This window comes from Geotrypetes seraphini, chromosome 7 (assembly GCF_902459505.1).
Source record: "Geotrypetes seraphini chromosome 7, aGeoSer1.1, whole genome shotgun sequence".
Classification (NCBI taxonomy): domain Eukaryota; kingdom Metazoa; phylum Chordata; class Amphibia; order Gymnophiona; family Dermophiidae; genus Geotrypetes; species Geotrypetes seraphini.
The window spans coordinates 40,992,302-41,014,001 of record NC_047090.1 but is presented as its reverse complement, the minus strand read 5'-3'; the positions used below and the strand labels follow the sequence as shown (position 1 = coordinate 41,014,001).

Below are 21,700 nucleotides of genomic sequence, written 5' to 3'. Positions count from 1 at the left end.
TGCGCTACGGGGGTTAGCGCGTCGGACATTTCATCATGTGCTAACCCCTGCGGCAAGCCAAAAAACTAACGCCTCGTCAATGGAGGCATTAGCGACTAGCGCGGCAGGCGGTTTAACGTGCGGTATTCCGTGCATTAAAACCCTACCACAGCTTGATAAAAGTATCCCCCAGTGTTTTAAAAAAACTTTAAAAAATATCCCAATTTGTGGAAGCTTTTTTAAAATAGCTGTGAAGCATTTTTTAATAAGGAGCAGAAAATGCAAGATGAGTACCTTTTATGATATCATTGTCATGTTATGTTGGCCTCGTCATCTGTGTTAATGTGGATATCATCCATCTTCAGCAGGCCTAGGGCCTAAAGCTCCCTCTTCATTGTGGTCTTCTCAGTCAGGGACCAGTTCCCATGGAGAATCCCCAGCACTTTGGTCTTATAAAATGACTTTCGAGTGCAAGGCTCTAATTCAAAGAGGCTACTCAGATGTAGTCATTGCCACTCTTTTACGGGCGAAAAAGCCCTCTACTATGGTGACCTATGCAGAAATTGGATGTGCAAAGAGTCAGTTCAGCAGAAGTGTAGATGTTAAGACAACTTAATTCTAGTTGCAAGATGTACTATTTTTTAATATTTTGTATGTTTTTTGGAAACTGCCTAGGTTTAGGCGGTGTATACATTTTTAAATAAATAAATATTTTTGTAACGTACTTAGGTTTTAAGTGGAATATATGTTTAACTAAATAAATAAAATAAAATTTAAAGTTGGATTTGTTTCTTAAACTCCACAGAAAGTTATAAGTCTTTGTGTTGGAGGAGTGGTGACAGAGCAGGTATTGGTTTCCATCTGGTAGTATACCAGTTAATGCCCAGGGTTTTGCTTTAAGTCCTATGCAATTAAAGGCTTGAGTTGGTTAAAATGTAGACTTAAGTCACAGGATTCCTGACTAGAAAGCAGTAATAGGATATGTTCGGTAATATGCTGTTTGAAGAACTGGATCAGAAGGAAAACCCATGATGAAAATATTTTCAAATGGATGAATCACAAGTAGGTTTTATTGCAAGAATGCTCGCTGCCACAAGATTTTCTCCACTATCAGAATTATAGCATATGGAATGGTCACATATATCATTATCTTTTTCAATAAACTACTGTGAGGAATTTTATTACACAGACGGTGGAATGGCCTGGTATAGTTAAATTGGGAATGTACTGGATCGTTTCTGGATGAGGAAAAATTAAGGGACCCCCACCAACATGGTTTTACGAAGGGAAGGTCTTGTCAATCCAACCTGATAAGCTTCTTTGACTGGGTAACAAAAAAGCTGAATGGAGGGGAGTCCCTTGACATCGTGTACTTGGACTTTAGTAAAGCTTTTGATAGTGTTCCACACCGCAGGTTATTGAACAAGATGAACGTGATGGGACTAGGAGGAACGCTGACTGCATGGGTGGAAGACTGGCTTAGCGACAGACTTCAAAGGGTGATGGTAAACGGTACTCTCTCAAAATCGTCAAAAGTGACCAGTGGAGTGCCGCAGGGCTCGGTCTTGGACCCAATGCTATTTAATATCTTTGTAAGGGATCTGACTCAAGGACTTCGAGGCAAAATTGCATTATTTGCCGACGATGCTAAACTGTGCAACGTTGTGGGCAGGGCAACTGAACCTAAAAGCGCAACCACGCAAAACTCTATGGAACAAGACCTACTTTTGCTAGAACAATGGTCCAGTACTTGGCTACTAAACTTTAATGCCAAAAAATGTAAGGTGATGCATCTTGGTAACGGGAATCCTTAACAAAAACTGAAGTAGAAAGGGACTTGGGAGTAATCATCCGTGAAGACATGAAGGCTGCAAATCACGTGGAGAAAGCCTCAGCAAAGGCTAGACAAATGCTTGGATGCATCAGAAGAAGCTTTATCAGCCGAAACCCGAAGTTATAATGCCATTATACAGATCCATGGTGAGATCGCACCTGGAGTACTGTGTCCAGTTTTGGAGGCCACATTACCAAAAGGATGTGAAGAGAATTGAGTCAGTTCAGAGAATGGCCACAAGGATGGTCTCAGGACTTAAAGATCTTTCATATAAAGATCGTCTGAGAAGTCTGCGCTTATACTCGCTCGAGGAGCGCAGAGAAAGAGGGGACATGATAGAAACTTTCAAGTACATAACGGGCCGCCTCGAGGAGGAGGAGGAAATCTTCACTCTTTTACAGGTCCCACGGTGACAAGAGGACATCCTCTAAAACTTAGGGGAGGAAGATTCCATGGGGACACCAGGAAATACTTCTTTACCGAGAGAGTGATTGATAGATGGAATGGTCTTCCACGTCAGGTAGTCGAGGCTAGTAGCACGCTTGACTTCAAGAAACGATGGGACAAACATGTGGGGTCGCTATTGAGGTATGATAGAGGATAGTTTCTCGAGGGTGGAAGGGATCATGATTGGGCAGACTAGTTGGGCTGTTGGCCCTTTTCTGCCGTCATATTCTATGTTTCTATCTTGCCTGTCCAGAATAGAATTTCAAAGAGCTATGGAAAGTTTTTTTGCAGAGTCACTATTCAGATTTGATTTGTTCTAATTGCATAATTTGATGCTACCGTTTATGCCTGCCTTATATGTTAAATGCATTTTGAGACAAGAGTGCATTCCCTAGAACTGAAGGATCCAGGGAAGGTTGTTTAAAAAATGGAAGAACTATATTGCCTTGTTTTTTAAAGCGGGGGAAACAAATCCCATTTTCAATGAAGAGTCAAGTTGGAATTGAGGGTGAAATACTCATGTGGATTAAAAACTGGCTGGCGGATAGGAAACAGAGAGTGGGAGTAAATGGACAATACGCGGACTGGAAATGCGTTACCAGTGGAGTGCCGCAGGGTTCGGTGCTTGGGCCCGTGCTCTTCAACATATTTATAAACGATCTGGAAATTGGCACGACGAGTGAGGTGATTAAATTTGCAGATGATACGAAGTTATTCAGAGTAGTGAAGACGCAGGAGGATTGCAAAGATCTGCAACGTGACATAAACATGCTCGAGAAATCAGCCGCAACATGGCAAATGAGGTTCAACATGGATAAGTGTAAAGTGATGCATGTCGGTAACAAAAATCTTATACACGAATACAGAATGTCCGGGGCGGTACTTGGAGAGACCCTCCAGGAAAGAGACTTGGTCAACAAGTCGATGAAGCCGTCCGTGCAATGTGCGGTGGCGGCGAAAAGGGTGAACAGAATGCTAGGAATGATTAAGAAGGGGATCATGAACAGATCGGAGAAGGTTATCATGCCGCTGTACCGGGCCATGGTACGTCCTCACCTGGAATACTGCATCCAGCACTGGTCGCCGTACATGATGAAGGACACTGAACTACTCGAAAGGTCCAGAGAAGAGAGACTAAAATGGTTAAGGAGCTGGAGGAGTTGTCGTACAGTGAGAGATTAGAGAAACTGGGCCTCTTCTCCCTTGAAAAGAGGAGACTGAGAGGGGACATGATCGAAACATTCAAGATACTGAAGGGAATAGACTTAGTAGATAAAGCCAGGTTGTTCACCCTCTCCAAGGTAGAGAGAACGAGAAGGCACTCTCTAAAATTAAAAGGGGATAGATTCCATACAAACGTAAGGAAGTTCTTTTTCACCCAGAGAGTGGTGGAAAACTGGAATGCTCTTCCAGAGGCTGTTATAGGAGAAAACACCCTCCAGGGATTCAAGACAAAGGTAGACAAGTTCCTCCTGAACCGGAACGTACGAAGGTAGGGCTGCTCTCAGTTAGGACACTGGTCTTTGACCTAGGGGCCGCTGCAGGAGCGGACTGCTGGGCACGATGAACCACTGGTCTGACCCAGTGGCAATTCTTATGTTCTTAATATAATCAAAAACCTTTTAACCCTTGCATGGCATGGGTGTAATAGATAATTACTATTCTAAACATTTTTTTTTTTAAAAAGCTGTCTCTAGCAGCGGTCTCAAACTCAAACCCTTTGCAGGGCCTCAGAAAAAAATAGTTAATGTCTTATTAAAGAAATGACAATTTTGCATGAGGTAAAACTCTTTATAGTTTATAAATCTTTCCTTTTGGCTAAGTCTTAATAATAATATTGTAATTTATAGCTAAAGAGAGATGCGATCATGAAACTGTTTTATTTTACTTTTGAGATTATGATAAACATACTGAGGGCCTCAAAATAGGACCTGGCGGGCCACATGTGGTCCCCAGGCCACGAGTTTAAGACCACTGGTCTGTAGGATTTGAAATCAATGCATTCCAGCTTTTAGTTGTCGAATGCAGAAATAAACATTTCGTCTTGTAGGCATTCCTAATTACATTGCTTACTTCGTGCAACTTTCTTGATCTCAGTTAGATAAAAGTAGTCTTTATTGTTGGGGTGGGAAGGAGAGTGGTGTAGAGCAGTGATTCCCAACCCTGTCCTGGAGGAACACCAGGCCAATTGGGTTTTCAGGTTAGCCCTAATGAATATGCATGAAGCAAATTTGCATGCCTATCACTTCCATCATATGCAAATCTCTCTCATGCATATTCATTAGGGCTAGCCTGAAAACCCGATTGGCCTAGTATTCCTCCAGGACAGGGTTGGGAACCACTGGTGTAGAGCACCTGAATTAGAGAATGACATGGGGACAAAAGTTTTTCCCGTCCCCACAGGAACTCAATTTCCCTGTTCCGTCCCCGTGAGTTTTGTCCCAGTCCCTGCCCCATTCCTGTAAGCTCTGCCTTAATTGCAGGAGCCTCGGACACTTCTGATTTTAAAGTATTTGAGGCTTGTGCAAATGAGGACAGAGTTTGCAGGAATGGGGCAGGGACAGAAAAAGAACTCAGTGGGATGGGAAAATGAGTTCCCACGGGGACGAGGAAAAATTTGTTCCCATGTAATTCTCTACTTGGGAGAACAGTATAGAAAATTGACTAAATAAATAGTGTGAAAAGTTTCAGCCTCTGATAAGCGAACTGGTATTGTGACATCATAATGCCTCATTCCACCAATAAGAGCCAACCTCATCAGTGATGTCACAATGGCTGGATTGTCCTTTACTTGGCTCACTTTAACTACATTCTGATTTCTTGAGTGGTGCAGTGTAAAGAATAGAGAATGACTCAAGGGCACATTTTCCCCTCCCCGCAGAAACTCAATTTCCCTGTCCCGTTCCCGCGAGTTTGTTGCTGTCGCTGCCCCATTCCTGTAAGCTCTGCCTTAACCGCATAAGCCTCGAACACTTCTGATTTTAAAGTGTTTGAGGATTGTGCAGACGAGGACCGAGCTTTCAGGAATGGGGCAGGGACAGAAAAAGAACTCGCTGGCACAGAACGGGAAAATTAATTCCCGTGGGGACGGGGAAAAATTTGTCCTTGTGTCACTCTCTAGCCTGAATCTCTGGATTTAGGCTTTGTGAACTTTTTAAGGCATTAAACATCACGCCAGCTGTTCATAAAGTTAAGTCGGTGTATTTATCCATATTGTGAATAAATGCTGAATATCAGATTACTCCTATAAGCCAAGAATTTCTAGACATGATTTTCTTTGTGTTCTCACTTTGCAGTCTTACTGCTTATAGACACTGATGAGTGAACCCCTAAAGTTGGCATCGTGCACACAGCTACTACCACTGACAGGCATTTCATGTCCCTACAGGCAGCTGCTGTTTGTACATGCTTTCCTCCTGATCGATGGGGCTCCCTGTATTGTGTACTACTTGAGTTACAGTGAAAAATCAGCAGCAAAATCAATTGTGTTCCTTCTTTCCCCGTTGAAAGTCGTAAACTTGCTTTATGAGCTTGGCTGGACAAATCACACTAAAGGATTTCCATGGTGCCTGTGCACATGAGAGCTTTCACCCATTGACTGCTATTCCCTACTCAGGCATTTTACAACTGACAAAGCACAAGGATTTCCTTCAGGAAGCAGGATGTGTGCTTCCGTTTCTGTTGGGATTTTGAGATCAGTTTTAGACAGTATTAGCAAAAGAAAACAAAGGGATCTCTTTTGAGGCTGTTGTGTGTGAGCAAGACTCACTTGACTGGTCCCTGAAGTTCTGTTGGATAACTAGGCTGGATTCTGTTTCCCTCATGCTTTAGAAAATTATTCAAGTTAATTAAGATGCAGCTAACCCCTCCTGTTTTTTTGTTCTTTCAGATTAGTATTTTTCGGTTGATATTCTTGGTTTAACAGAAAAATCTTCTGTCTGGTTAAACCCTGCTGACCATATTCCTATGGGTATCTTTGCATTTAGTGCGCTCTAAATCGTTTAGTGCCTGTTGATGAATTCCCCCCCTCCCCCTTAGTGGCACTTAGCTTGAGCCTCTCCACCTCTCCGCACTCCTCCACTGGAGTAGTCATTTCAGGCCCCGTCTGAAGGGCCCGTCTGAAGTGCTTCCATGCATGCGCAGACGTCAATGTGATGATATCACACATGTGTAATGTCATTGCGTTGACATCTGCCTATGCCTGGAGGCCCTGCAGACGTGGCCCCGAGTTTAGAGTGCCAGGGCTTGAGAAAGTTTGCGAGATTCTGAGCTACAGCATTCTCTGGTTACTTGGGTAACTCCTGGCAGCTGCCCCACAGCCAGATAGTGCTGGTTCCTAGATAGGGACCGTCTCCAAATATCTGAGTCTAATTAAGCCATGCATTAAAAAAATTAAAAATAAAAATGCTGACCATTGCCAGCTGAATATTGCCCCCTCTGTTCTTACATTTTATTAAACGCAAAGGATCCAGTTTTTGCTTTATAATTTTATTCAAAGAAAATCTGATAGGTTACTTTTCTTCTTAGTAGGGAAACTTGTGACAAAATAAGAGGCAGTTACAAATAGGCAGGTGGGATGGGTCAAATGATCTTTTTCAATTTCTCCACTTTTCAGCAATTGCTGCGCTCCTGGCCTGTAGCCTTTAGTTTTTTGGACAAATACTGGAAAATTCTAAAGTGTTACTCATACAATTTAGTTCAATAAGCATGCGTACCTGCCTTTAAAGTGTAGTAAACATCAGTGCAGGCATGTCGGCCACAGTTTACATGACCTGAATGTATATTTATTGGGCTTTATTAACCACCTTTATGACTTTAGGTTTGATATCACTTATTTATTTCAGTATTTATATATCACTTATAGCCTAAGTGGTTTACATTGAGGTACTCAAGCATTTCTCCCTATCTGTCCTGGTGGGCTCATATTCTGATATACCTGGGGCAATGGGGTCACAAGGAGCAGCATGGGATTGTCATTTTCATGGCATTTCCCTGGCATATTTTATGATTTGGCATTATTATTTTGGGCATTGACTCATTTTCTGAAACACTGACTACCTGGACTCCTGATGCAGGTTCATTTGCCGAAACATGGCCTGTGTCGAGTTCAATGTATGTTTAGATGATTTACATATGCTATATTGGTTGCCGTTAAAGTATGGTTCGTTTGAGAACCTGGCTTACTCTGCTCTTTTTTTTTTTTTGGCCTCCTCAGTGGTGGTCAGGCTGGTGTAAAAGAAAAATTAGTATGAAACAAAAGAACTTTACTCTTACTACAGTAAGAAAATAAAAACACCATTTTTTTTTTTTGTTTGAGTTGGGGGAAATGTAGAATTTTCCAGGCCCCTCTGTTCATCTACTCTGTGTCAGAATGTGCTGTCACTTTAGTCACAAAGGTGCTGAAAGAGAGAATTTCATTTCAGCTCCATGATGTAAGAAAGTCTGAAATTTTAAAATGTCTTTTTTTCTGTCCTGAATGAGATCACATAACGAACCAGCGTTTGTAAAACTCGATCCACCCATCCATTTATCAAGGTAACTTCATATTCATTCATATAACAAAATCACATCTCATGTCCTATCATAAATCTTGTCATTTTCAGAGATGCAAATGATGAATGAGTTGAATGAGACTTGGTACTTGCAGTGTTTAAAGTACCTGAAACAGCAACTGCTCGTTTTAATCCTTTAGATTTATGCTTGAATTGCAAAAGTGAAACGCCCCCGCCCGTGCTGGATTCCAAAGAAAATATCTATAAAAATAAGTTAATGTGAAAAAACCTCTCTTGAGTAAAAGGAGAGGATTGAGGATTTCCTATATCCCTTGCCTTGGTTTAGAATGAATGATTCACAGCCCAGTCTAAAGGCAAAGGGTAAAGGGGATGGGGTTGAAATGCTGCTTTTTCTGTGTGGTTTTACACATTCAAAGCGGTTTACATATTTTTAGGCAGATACTTATTTTGTACCAGGGGCTATAAAGTGTTAAGTGACTTGTTCAGGGTCCAAAGGAGTTGCAGTGGGAATTGAACTCGCAACCTCAGGGTGCTGAGGCAGCTCCTCTAACCATTGGGCCACTCCTTCACTGCTTTTTTAACTCCCAAAGTTTGGAGAGTGATCTAGGCGGCTTTCCACCCTGGCCCCTTATTCATTACTGAACCCTTTTAGGAGTGACCAAAACGATAAAGGGGGATGGAACGGCTCTCGTATGAGGAAAGGCTAAAGAGGTTAAAGCTCTTCAGTTTGAAAAGAGATGGCTGAAGGGGGCTATGATTGAGGTCTACAAAATCCTGAGTGGTGTAGAACAGGTAAAAGCAAATTGATTTTCTTTTTTCCTTTCAAAAAGTTCAAAGATTAGGAGACGCTCGATGAAGTTACATGGAAATAGATTTATAACAAGTAGGAGGAAATCTTTTTTCAGTCAATGAATAGATAAATTCTGGAACTCGTTGCCAGAGGATGTGGTAACAGCGGTTAGCATATCTGGGTTTTAAAAAGTTTTGGACAAGTTCCTGGAGGAAAAGTCTATAGGCTACTATTGAGATAGATAAAGGGGGAAGCCACTGCTTGCCTAGGATCAGTAGCAAGGAATGTTGCTACTCTTTGGGTTTCTGCTAAGTACAGCACTTTTGACCTGGATTGGCCATTATTGTAAGTAGGATACTGGGCTAGAAGGACATTGGACTGAGCCAGTATGGCTATTCTTATGTTTTTATGGAAATCGGCTTAATGTGGGACTTGCCTGTGTATTAAGCCCATTTCTAACATGGCAATATTTAAAGCATTTTTCACATTTTTTTTTCAGATCGTACACTAAAGATCACATTACCTGGAAAAAGTTTACATGGGAGCACTTAACACATAAGAACATAAGAATTGCCGCTGCTGGGTCAGACCAGTGGTCCATCATGCCCAGCAGTCCGCATTAAGGGCCATATTCTATAAACAGCACCTATATTATGTGCAGTTAGGTGTCCTAATTGTGGCCGCCTAGTGATTATTTAACCCCCATATTATAAAACCATAGCATAGTTTTTAAACGCCAGCCGTGGCAGTAACAGCTCCAATGCTCATAGAATTCCTATGAGTGTTGGAGCTTCACAGTGAATTACAGTCCATTAGTTAAAAAAATTACCACACAAGTATGTTTTTAACAATTTCTAAATGCCAGAAAGATGTTGGAACTTAATATAAAATTACCAAGATGTTTATCCCATATACTAGCCTGATAAGATAGAATTCTGCCAAAGAATCTTTGGTAAACACATCCAAGTTTCAAGTTTCAAGTTTTATTTATATTTGATTAATCGCTTAATTAAAATTGTTTCTAAGCGAATTACAATATATGAAAGTAACATATAATTAAACATAATACTAAAATAGGAAATGACATATAAGATATTATAAAACTAACAATTTATACAATAAATACAATTTAAAAAAAATAGATGGAAAGTCAAATATCCGTGAACCCCATGTAGGGCATTTTCTATTAACAAATTCAAAGTGGTCAAGAAAATAACTACGTAAAAGACCATGTAAAGACTTAAAACATATACAACCAAACTTAAACAATATTCTCGCCTCAATTGGCAGCCAGTGCAATTTTTGGTACTATTTTGTCAGACTGGTCAAATTTTTTCAGACTGAATATCAAACGAACAGCGGTATTTTGAATAACTTGCAACCTCTTGATGTTTTTCTTACAGATTGACAAGTATAGGATGTTACAGTAATCTAAAGTACTTAGAATAAGTGACTGTACCAATAGCCTAAAGGAGAAAAGGTCAAAATATGGCCTAATTGTTCAAAGCTTCCATAACAGAAAATAGCATTTTCTAACAGTTAATGTGAATATCAAGTGATAAATTTCAGTCAAAGTGGATTCCCAAAATTTTAATAACTGGTAGAATGAAATACATTATCCCATTCAAATGTATGCATATACAAATATGCAAATTTATGCAAATAATGTAAATGCACTAGCTGGTTAATGCTTTCACAACTATTCTCCACTCATGGCAATCCTCCCCTTGAAAAAATATTTTAAAATATACATAACAAGTGAGGTGGGGAACGCTAATAGGCAAAATACTATGGCAAGCTTTAAGGACATAAAAATAACTTTACTGGGTTAAACCAATGGTCCATCAAGCCAAGTAACCTGTTCTTACGATGGCCAATCCAGGTCCCTAGTACCTGGCCAAAATCCAAAGAGTAGCAACATTCCAGAATCCCAAAGAATAGCAAGTTTCTAGAATCCCAAAGAGTAGCAACATTCCATGCTACCGATCCAGGGCAAGCAGTGGCTTCCCCCATGTTTTTCTCAATAACAAAATAGACTTTTCCTCCAGGAACTTGTCCAAACCTTTCTTAAAACCAGCTATGCTATCTGCTCTTACCACATCCTCTGGCAACGCATTCCATAGCTTAACTATTCTCTAAGTGAAAAAATATTTCCTCCTATTGGTTTGAAAAGTATTTCCCTGTGACTTCATCAAGTGTCCCCTAGTCTTGTAATTTTTGACAGAGTGAAAAATCAATCCACTTGTACCTGTTCTAATCCACTCAGGATTTTGTAGACTTCAGTCATATCTCCCCTCAGCCGTCTCTTTTCCAAGCTGAAGTTTTTCCTCACACAAGCTTTAGCTGATTAGATCTGAGTACTCTAGTAAAAAGGTCACTAGGTTGATCCCGAGTAACTGCCCTTCCCATTCTGGTTTTATTTGTGGTTCTTTTATTTGCATTATGCTACAAGGATGCTTAGCATGAGGGTTCAGCTACACCCTTTCTGTGCTTAAATTTGTTTACAACCATCCTCTGAGTTTTTGCCTCGTCCCTGTAATTTGAGTAAAACACCCTGATGTTTATCTATGGAAGGCGGTTAAGCAAATTAATAAACTAAGCTATCCTAAACCTCGCCCACAAAACGTGACTCAGGAGTTGGTCATCAACTGCGCTCTGACTAGTCCCAGTTTCCCGGGATAAGTGAGGAACCGGACTCTCTGTCTGCAGTGAAAAAAATAGCCAGGAATCGGGCGAACAGCTTCCTCGCTGAGATTGTTTCCACACCAAAAGGCTTTTCCAACAGCTGTTTGCTTTGGCCAAAGCTCAAATCTCTCTCTCTCTCTCTTTTTTTTTTTTTTCCCAAACAAAAAAATTTCTAAATTGTGGGCTGGCTATTCCTGTAGTCAGGAAGCGGTCTCTGCGTCTTCAGTATTGTGGTTTGTGCAATATTTTAACAGTTGCTGTAATACTTTCTCCCAACTACCCCCCCTTCCCTTTTCATTCAAGGAAAAGCACAGATCTGGATTGCTGGGGAGGGGAAGAGAATGTTTAAGCCCAGCTCTTCAAAGCTAGACAGATACCTTCAGAGAAAGTTCACGCCCCACAGGGGTGTTCAGTCTTAGCAGTGTAACTGGCTGAGTGAGCAGTCACAGAGCGTGTGAAAGAGAGGGTGATATTAAGCTCTCCGTTAAGAAACCTTATGGCTATGACCCCGTTCTATTTTCCAAAGATGTTCTGAAGACAAGGTTCTGTTGTTGTCTGAAAGTGTTTGTCTTCTGGAAGTAACTTGAGGTACAGCCTGCCAGGCTGTAGTAAGAAGCAGTTGTCTTGGCATCCAGAAGAGACTTTTTTCTCTCTCTCATATAGAAGCCATGCCTGAACTTGGCCTTGCCTCAAAGCTGCGCCAGCCGGCTGTAGGGTCAAAGCCTGTTCATACTGCTCTTCCCATCCCCAATCTCAGCAGGACGGTGGCCAGGACTTTGGAGCTCCCCAGGACAGAGAACTCGATGCTTTCTTGTCAGCTTACGTTCAAGCACATGCTACGGGGGGACAGAAAGGAGACGGAGGATAGCAAGGTTAGTCATGATTGCTACCTGTCGGATCTGGAAGCACACTGACATCCTCAAATCAAAGTATCAATTTAATTCTCAAGGTGCAGAAAGGACAGGATGTTTGAGAAATGCAAGCTGGGCTTTTAGCTGTGTGTGGCCTGAAAGGGCTTACATTTATAAAACATGTTCCATGTATCCAGACAGTTTGTCTGTTGGTTAATAAGTGCAATCTGTAGACTGCACTCGGTTTCTGTATTATAATAAGAGTAAATTGATCCATAATCCATTCTACGCCGGATCAAAAGGCACCATCGGGCACTAAATAAAATATCATTTTTTAAATTTGCATACCAGATTTAAATCTGATGTTTTGTCAGGCTAAGTAATGTCTTAGTAAAACTAACTGCCATTCTGGGTAACTGTATAAGAAATGAATTCTTCCTGTATTAATGTTATGTGTACTTTTAAATTTTAGTCTGACTTCCCACACACTGGAAAGGTTTTTTTTAATTTTTTGGTTGGCCTGGAGAGAAGGGGGTGAGGGAGACATTGGAGTACTGATCTGTTGCCACTTCTCTTTATATTACATCTAAATCTGGTTTCCAGCGTTTGGGTTGAGGATACTCCACCAGCAAAAATTGTAGGGACTTTTGAGGTAGACAAGCATTGTTTTGACCAGGTCTGAAACATTTCCAAAGAATATGAGGGGGGGGGGGGAGTTGTAAGAGGTTGGCGTAGCCTATCTTCTAGATAGTTCTCCCACAAGCTTCCACCTAACATCATAAGAACATAATAGCCTTACTGGGTCAGACCAATGGTCCATCAAGCCCAGAAGCCCATTTTCACAGTGGCCAATCCAGGTCCCTAGTACCTGGCCAAAACCCAAGGAGTAGCAACATTCTATGCTACCGATCCAGGGCAAGAAGTGGCTTCCCCCATGTCTTTCTCAATAACAGACTATGGACTTTTCCTCCAGGAACTTGTCCAAACCTTTCTTAAAACCAGCTACGTTATCTACTCTTACCACATCCTCTGGCAATGCGTTCCGGAGCTTAACTATTCTCTGAATGAAAAAATAATTCCTCCTATTGGTTTTAAAAGTATTTCCCTGTGACGTAATCAAGTGTCCCCCTAGTCTTGTAATTTATGACAGAGTGAAAAATCGATCCACCTGTACCCGTTCTACTCCACTCAGGATTTTGTAGACTTCAATCATATCTCCCCTCAGCCGTCTCTTTTCCAAGCTGAAGAGCCCTAACCGTTTTAGTCTTTCCTCATATGAGAGGAGTTCCGTCTCCTTTACCATCTTGGTCGCTGCTCTTTGAATCTTTTCTAGCGCCACTATAACTTTCTTGAGATAAGGAGACTAGAATTGAACGCAATGCAGATGAGGTCGCACCATGGAGCGATACTGACTGCTTGTGCTACAGGAATTTATTCTGTTAATATAGATCTATGCTTTCAGATCTGTGATATTTGCTAACAAAAGCTCCCTAGATAGTTTAAAAAATGGCCCCTTAAATAGCACACCTCTTCTAACTAATTTGGGAGCATGCTTCAACTGCTGCAGGTAAAGATTTATAAAGCAGAATGGTACATAGCTTTGAAACAGTATATTTACTGTACCTTTTTAAATAATAGGGACATATGTATTATTCATACAGTTCTTCACTGTCAGTTTAATTTCCATCCTATAAGTTCACATAGAATTTTTCTTTTTTCAACCATCTTTATTTTCTCTTCTTTATTAATTTCCAGGTACTTTAGTTAGATTGTGAGCCTTCGGGACAGTAAGGGAATTTTTTAAGTACCTTCTTACTTCTCATTTATAATCTTAATGTATACTTTCTTCAAATCGCTTAGAACCTAACGGATGTAGCGGTATATAAGAAATAAATTACATTACATTACATTACATTCATTATGAAACCTTTAGAGTTCCTGCCCGAGTTCTCAAATTCATCACCAGAGTCCCCCAGTGAGAACAGATCCCTTCTTAATAATGCTTATATACTGTATATGTATATTTTATTTTCTCATCGATGCCTTTTACTAAGCACGCACGTGCTAACCGTGCACTAAAAACCCCCCAAACATATTTTAAATTTTTTGTTGGAGGGGGCATGTCTGGAGGCGGAGAGTAGGTGTTCATGTGATAATCCGATAACACCTCTATATTAATGTGTGCTAACAGGCTAGTGGAGGATTACTGCGCGAGTCCTTACTGCCTACAAAACAGGTGTTAAGTGCTCACATGCCATTAATAGGAAAAAAAAAATAGAAATCGATGATGTTATATGGACAGTTTTCTGGAGAAAGGTATGTCAGCCTACTCTGTAAGCATCATTATTGCAATCTTTATTCTATGTTGCTCACCGAGCATATTGTTCACTTTATAGAGTCTCTAGACTGTCGGTGCATTGATCTAATTTATGCTGGACTTGTAAAACCGATGTAGGCACGTTTTATCATGTGTTGTCTGGATGCCATGCTGTTAAAATGTTTTGGGATGAAGTCTGGCAACGAGTGCAAGAAACGTTTGGATTCTGTTAAGAGCTGACTTATGAAATTGTCATTTTGTGTTCTGCTATCTTTTTGCATTTAGTTAAAAAAAAAAAAAAAGGCCAAATTACTTGATGTTCTTATGGGTCTAGCAAATCAGCATGTTTTATCAGAATGGAAAAATAGTTCTTTCTTTTCCTGCATGGTGGGCGGGAGTCTGTCTTGCACGTAAATATGAAGAAGCAGCTGCTGTTAGGCAATGTTCAGTTTGATATTTTAAGAGGGTTTGGGCTTTTTTTTAGATGACTGTTGTAGAATACATGCTAATTGACTTGTCTTTCTGGTTTGTACTCCCAATTCATCTACTTTTACCATTTTGTTGGGGGGAGGGGGAAGGGCTTAAATGTCATTAGATTAATTATTGTGTTGAATGATTGTATTTTATGAAATTCAATAAAGAGATTGAAACAAAAAAACAAAACACCTGGTCAGTTTCCAGATGCAATATAAATGGCCTTAGTGCATGGGATAAACCTACTCAACAGTACGCTAAGCCACTTTTTACTGCATCTAACTACTCCCCTCCCCCTATTTTTACAAAACTGCAAAAGCGGTTTTTAGCACCGGCCAGCACGCTGAATACTCTGCGCTGCTCCCAACGCTCATAGGAACTCTATGAGCGTCAGAGCAGCGTGGAACATTCAGCGCACCGGCCGGCATTAAAAAACGCTTTTGCAGTTTTGTAAAGGGGGGGGGGTTAAAAGAACCCCTGTAGTTTGGAAGTATTTTGCTGTACACTACTTCCCTTCAAATCTTTCAAAAGGCTTTGGAAACTTTCTTATTTCAACAATATTTAGATAATTGCCATAAAATAGGCAAATAATCTCTGTATATCGCCGATAGCAATTTTACCAATCAGGTAGTATTAAATTTTGGTTTAAGTTCATATCTTATTATATTCTAAATTCCAAAGATTATGAATCTGTCTGCTCTCTTATGTTAACTGAATTGAGCTCCTATTTGGAGATGATGTGGTATACAAACTTAAGGGCTCCTTTTATGAAGGTGCGCTAGCGTTTTTAGCGCACGCACCAGATTAGTGCGTGCTAGCCGAAAAACTAACGCCTGCTCAAGAGGAGGTGGTAGCGGCTAGCGCGCGCAGCATTTTAGTGCGTGCTATTCTGCGTGTTAAGGCCCTAACGCGCCTTCGTAAAAGGAGCCCTAAGTTTTAGATTAGATTAGATTGAATTCATAGTGGAATATGAGCATTTTGTGTTGGTTTTTCAATCCCATTCTTGCCTTTAAGCTGCTGCTTTAATTGGAAAACTCATTAATCTCCGCTATCACCCTCTGTCATTCATCTCAACAATCTACAGAATGACAACTATTAAGGATTAAAAGTATGTAGTTGCCACCAGACTCCTTTGTGGATTGATCAGAATGCTGAGATGTGATCGTTCAACGCACGCAACAGGAAATCTTAAAAAGCAACGTGGAGATTGTTGATAGACCACCCTCCCTCCCCATAAGGATGGCGATATCTGTACTAGAGCAGCTGGCTAAGATTATTTGGTCCTTGTGATTGGACGGTGTTACAGGTGTGGAGATCTTTAGTGTCTGGGATGCAGTGGGATATTACCGTATTTTAACGTAGATAACGCGCACCCGTGTAAAACATGCACACGGGTATAGCGCGTGGAAAACACAAATTTATGTACAGAAATTTTTATATACCGCGCACACCCGTATACCGCGCATGCTGCCCGACTCTCCTTTCGCCCACCCCGACTCTCCTCTGGCCACCCCGACTCTCCTTTCGCCTGCCCCGACTCTCCTCTCCCCCTTGAAGTCCTGTCCCCACCCTGAAAGCCTGATGCCCCCCCCCCCCCGACGTCCGATTCACCCCCCCGCAGGACCGCTTGCACCCCCACCCCAAAGGACCGCTCGCACGCACCCCACCCTGAAGCCCAGGCGCTTTAGGCCCCACCAGTAGGCGGAGCTTTGTGACGGATGGACCAATCCGGCCTCATTTCATCGTTGGCTGCCTGCCGGACAGGCGGGTGTGGCTCCCGTCTGTCTGGCCAACTACACAAAGGTACGGGGAAGGGGGGTGGGGGGGTCGTGGGGGTCGGCCAGGGGGGTCGCGGGTCAGCTGGGGAGGCGGTCGGAGGTTCTTGGGGGGGCGGTCATTGGGGGCAGGGGGGTTTGCGTCGAGGGCAGGAGGGCCTGGGATCCCTCCTGCCCGTAATGTAGTGCGGGGTGGGGGTAGGGGGTCGCCGTGGCCAGGAGGGTTTGGGCTCCCTCCTGGCCCGATATTGTCGGGGAGTTGGGGAGTCGGCGGGGCAAGAGGGCTTGGGCTCCCTTTTGCCCCGATCGTGTCGGGGGGGGCAAGAGGGCTTGAGCTCCCTCTTGCCCCGATCGTGTCAGGGGTGCCGCCGTTGGCTGGGGCAAGAGGGCTTGAGCTCCCTCTTGCCCCGATCATGTCGGGGGTGCCGCGGTTGGTTGGGGCAAGAGAGCTTGAACTCTCTCTTGCCCCGATTGTGTCGGGGAGTCGGCGGGGCAAGAGGGCTTGACGTTAGAGAAAGGGCGAACCGCCGGAAGAGGAAGCAGCAGGCGCAGGGCTCACAGAAGGGCCGGGACTGCCAAGAGGAAGCAGAAGGACACCGGTAGGAGCTTCTACATGATAGGGGGGGGGGGGTCGGGAGGCTGTGGGGGTGCGAGCAGTCCTTCAGGGTGGGGGTGCGGCTGCGGGTGTGTGCGAGCGGTCCTTAAGGGTGGGGGTGCGAGCGGTCCTGCGGAGGGGGGGTGAATCGGACATCGGGGGGGGGGGGGGAACTATGTAAAAAAAAATTATATAGCGCGTATACCGCACAAGGTTATGCATGGTTTGTAAAAACACGTATAACGCGCGCGTTATATGCGTGAAAATACGGTACTACCTATTGCTGAAAGTGTTCTGTCTGCTACAAATCACAGCAGTAGATGGCATTGGAGTAGTTTGCCGTACTGTCCAGCTGCATTCAGCTCACCTCAGATCAAAGGCCTGCCAAAATGTTTGCGAAAATACAGATTTGGGCAGGGGCTTTGCTGTGGCATTTCTTGCCTCTTCTAGGCTGCACACTGAACTGTCTGTGGACAGTTCTCAGCTTCAGCAGAGTAACATATACAGGGGATCACCTGCAGCCTACTTCCTCTCCCATCCTGCTACTGCCTGACACTGAACTGAGTCGAACCGAACTATTTTTTTTGCATCTTTAAAAAAAAAATTTTTCTTACAATCTGCTTCCCAATCTATTTATCTTTTATTGTGATCTAATACTGTTTCTTTTTCCCCTCATCATTCTTGGAATTTTGTTATATCTTTTTTTATCTTGATAATTGTTTGTTCGAGTACTTTAGCTAGATTGTGAGCCTTTGGGACAGATAGGGAAGTTTTAAGTACCTATATTTTATTGTAACCGCTTAGATCTGTAATATGCTTAAGTGGTATATCAGATATTAATAAACATAATAGATTGGCTAAAGTTAGGTGCTGGATTGCTGTGTGTTAAGCTTGAATTATGCATCAGCCATTATAGAATATTAGCATAAGTCTGTAGTTGTGTGTCAGCTGAAAGGCTGGTGTAAATGTTCACTTCTAACTGTTCCCAATATAAACGACTGGGTGATAGTCAAAGAAACAAAAATTGTTCCTAAAGAACAGTGGCAACTAACTAAACTGATAGAGAAACAATAAAGCTACTTCAAAAACACTTTTAACCTTTGACGGTGCTCAGAATCCAAGGTGGAATTTAAGAACTCGGAGTGGGGACTGGACCCCTAACGAGACTCTTATGGTATCTATCATTGCACCATAGTGACTGTAAAAGGTAATTTGAAGTGCTTAATAAATTAATTCATAGTATTCAATTGTTGGTAATTTGCGAGGTATAATCCAGCTTTAAAGTGACTTTCAACTAGTGAACTTCAAAAATAGTGACTTAACTGAAGATTGCAACTAGTGTTGGTATAGCTGGGTCCTAAATTAATTCATAGTATTCAATCGTTGGTAATTTGCGAGGTATAATCCAGCTTTAAAGTGACTTTCAACTAGTGAACTTCAAAAATAGTGACTTAACTGAAGATTGCAACTAGTGTTGGTATAGCTGGGTCCTGACGCGTTTCGCTGCACTGGCTTCCTCAGAGAACCCGCTGACAATCTTCTATTTAATACTTGTCCTGATTCAGATCAATGATTATTCTAGGAAATATCACAGGAAATTTCACAGGAAATAGAATAATCATTGATCTGAATCAGGACAAGTATTAAATAGAAGATTGTCAGCGGGTTCTCTGAGGAAGCCAGTGCGGCGAAACGCGTCAGGACCCAGCTATACCAACACTAGTTGCAATCTTCAGTTAAGTCACTATTTTTGAAGTTCACTAGTTGAAAGTCACTTTAAAGCTGGATTATACCTCGCAAATTACCAATGATTGAATACTATGAATTAATTTATTAAGCACTTCAAATTACCTTTTACAGTCACTATGGTGCAATGATAGATACCATAAGAGTCTCGTTAGGGGTCCAGTCCCCACTCCGAGTTCTTAAATTCCACCTTGGATTCTGAGCACCGTCAAAGGTTAAAAGTGTTTTTGAAGTAGCTTTATTGTTTCTCTATCAGTTTAGTTAGTCACTTCTAACTGTTGGCAGTAAGGTGATAAACTGATGGTTAGCTTAGCGGGGTTTAAAAAAGATTTGGATAATTTCCTAAAAGAGAAGTCCATAGGCCATTATTGAGATGTCTTGGGGAAATCCACTGCTTATTCCTAGGATAAGCAGCATAAAATCTGTTTTATTACTTGGGATCTAGCTAGGTGCTTAGGACCTGGGTTGGCCACTGTTGGAAACAAGATACTGAGCATGTTGGACTTTCGGTCTGTCCCAGTATGGCAATTCTTATGTTCTTAAGTGAAGGACAGTCAAGCTATTGTGACATCACAGATGAGGCTGGCTCTTAGGCATTGGTGGAATGAGGCATTATGACATCACAAGCTCAGCTCTGGAATGTTGCTACTCTGTGGGTTTATGCCAGGTACTTGGGACCTGGGTTGGTCACTGTTGGAAACAGGATACTGGGCTTGATGGACCTTCAATCTGTCCCAGTATGGCAATTCTTATGTTCTTATGTATTCTGTAACCCACATGTATAACTGCTCGGCATGCCCCTAACCTGCCCATGCCCTTCCCAAGTCCACGCCCCTTGCACTTGTGCACTTTTGGATTTTGTGTGTGCAATTTGTAGAACACCCACTAATGGCAGTTAACATGCACAACTGCAAATGAGTGCCCATTAACACCAATTATAACCTATTTGTTTTTAATGCCAATTAGAAGCTAATTAAACGATGAAGTTATGCGTTGAACTGGTTGCTCTATAATGTGTGTGTGCAATTTTACATGCTAAGCATGAAATTGGGCGCACAAAATTATAGAATTGTGTGGGGGAGACAGTCTTCCTACTGTAGTAACTTCCCTTTACGCTAAATAAATCTGTTAGCCTGCCAAGTACCTCTAAAGAGGAATTACAGTAGAGAGTATTCACAAATGTGTCTAATCTATCAAATGTGTCTAATCTAAAATGCCTAAATAATGATAGGTGAAATACGGTTCTCAAACTACATCTATGATGACCCCTAAAGATTTAGGGATATTTGTAAGAGCAATTACATCTTTACTTTTTTCACATCATTATCCCCCTGTCCTATTTGAAATTCAGTTTTAAGATCTTGACCTTGAGTCATACACTAGAATACTGCTCTGTCTATCTTTAATTCTTCGCTACATCCCATGCCGTCTGTTCAGTTCATCTCAGAGGTTTTGGTTGTCTGTTCCAGCAGTATTGTGTGCAAGCCTAGAGTTCACAAGGCAACGTACCTGTTTCTATACAACACTAATGTTTTGGAATACATTGTCACTCTCTCTGCAACTGGAATTGTCTTTTAAAAAGTTTAGAGCCAGCTTGAACATTGACCTTTTTATCCAAGCATTTGGTGGACTGTAGATGATGCATGGTGTGGCAGACATAGAAACATGATGGCAGATAAAGGCCAGATGGCCCATCCAGTCTGCCCATCCGCAGTAACCATTATCGCTTCCTCTCTCTAAGAGATCCCACGTACCTATCCCAGACTTTCTTGAATTCAGACACAGTCTCTGTCTCCACCACCTCTTCCGGGAGACTGTTCCATGCATCTATGTTCCATGCATCTACCACCCTTTCTGTAAAAAAGTATTTCCTTAGATTACTCCTGAGCCTATCACCTCTTAACCTCATCCTATGCCCTCTCATTCCAGAGCTTCTTTTCAGTTGAAAGAGACTTGCCTCATATGTATTTATGCCATGTAGATATTTAAATGTCTCTATCTCTACCTTTCCTCCAAAGTATACATATTGAGGTCTTTAAGTCTGTCGTGCATCTTATGATGACCACCAAACATTTTAGTAGCCTTCCTCTGGACCGACTCCATCCTTTTAATATCTCTTTGATGGTGAGGTTTCTAGAACTCTACACAATATTCTAATAAGGTCTTGCAAATATTTAATTTATCCCAACAATCACACTAGTTTGTAGCATGAGAGTAGCTGATTGCCTTCACTCACCAGACAGTAGAACAAAGGTTGCTAGAAGCATACATTAGCTTCCTTTGGAGGATTTGTGTTCTCCATCCTGATTCTTTACTGTAGAAGTTCTGTCCTTTTTTTTTTTTGTCCCCTTTGGCAGTGACATTTTTGGCAACAGTATCACTCACAGAGGGGAGAAGCATGTTTTCTTAATAACCTATCCCAAACCATACCTTGAGCAGGAATGCCATGAGAAAAAGCAGGAGGCCTATTTATGTTTCATCTCCTACGGTGCAAGAAAGGACCATCTGAGAACAAAGGCAGACTTCAGGCTGACCTGATTTGCAGGAAGTAGTATTTGAGAAAAGTCACTGCGTTAACAATGGCCCATTGACAGCTCAAGTGTTTGGGGTTAAGGGTGACTTTTCTTCTCCACTTCTGATTGGATGAATCACCTGTGTGAACCTGAACTTTTCTAGACATATGTTTTTTTTGAG

General features: G+C 41.8%; 1 protein-coding gene across 6 annotated transcripts in view; it reads left to right on the top strand.

Annotated features, from left to right (window-relative positions):
* The window catches only part of NAV3 (neuron navigator 3), a 673,864-nt gene that overhangs the window by 306,839 nt on the left and 345,325 nt on the right, over window positions 1–21,700 (top strand). For 3 of the 6 annotated variants that reach the window (XM_033951505.1, XM_033951504.1, XM_033951506.1), the window contains exon 1: window positions 11,917–12,120. The exons of the other annotated variants lie outside the window; for them this stretch is intronic. In XM_033951505.1, coding sequence (XP_033807396.1) covers window positions 11,917–12,120 — 204 coding nt within the window. Of the gene's footprint in view, window positions 1–11,916; window positions 12,121–21,700 lie in introns of those variants that run through there. 6 annotated transcript variants of the gene reach the window in all.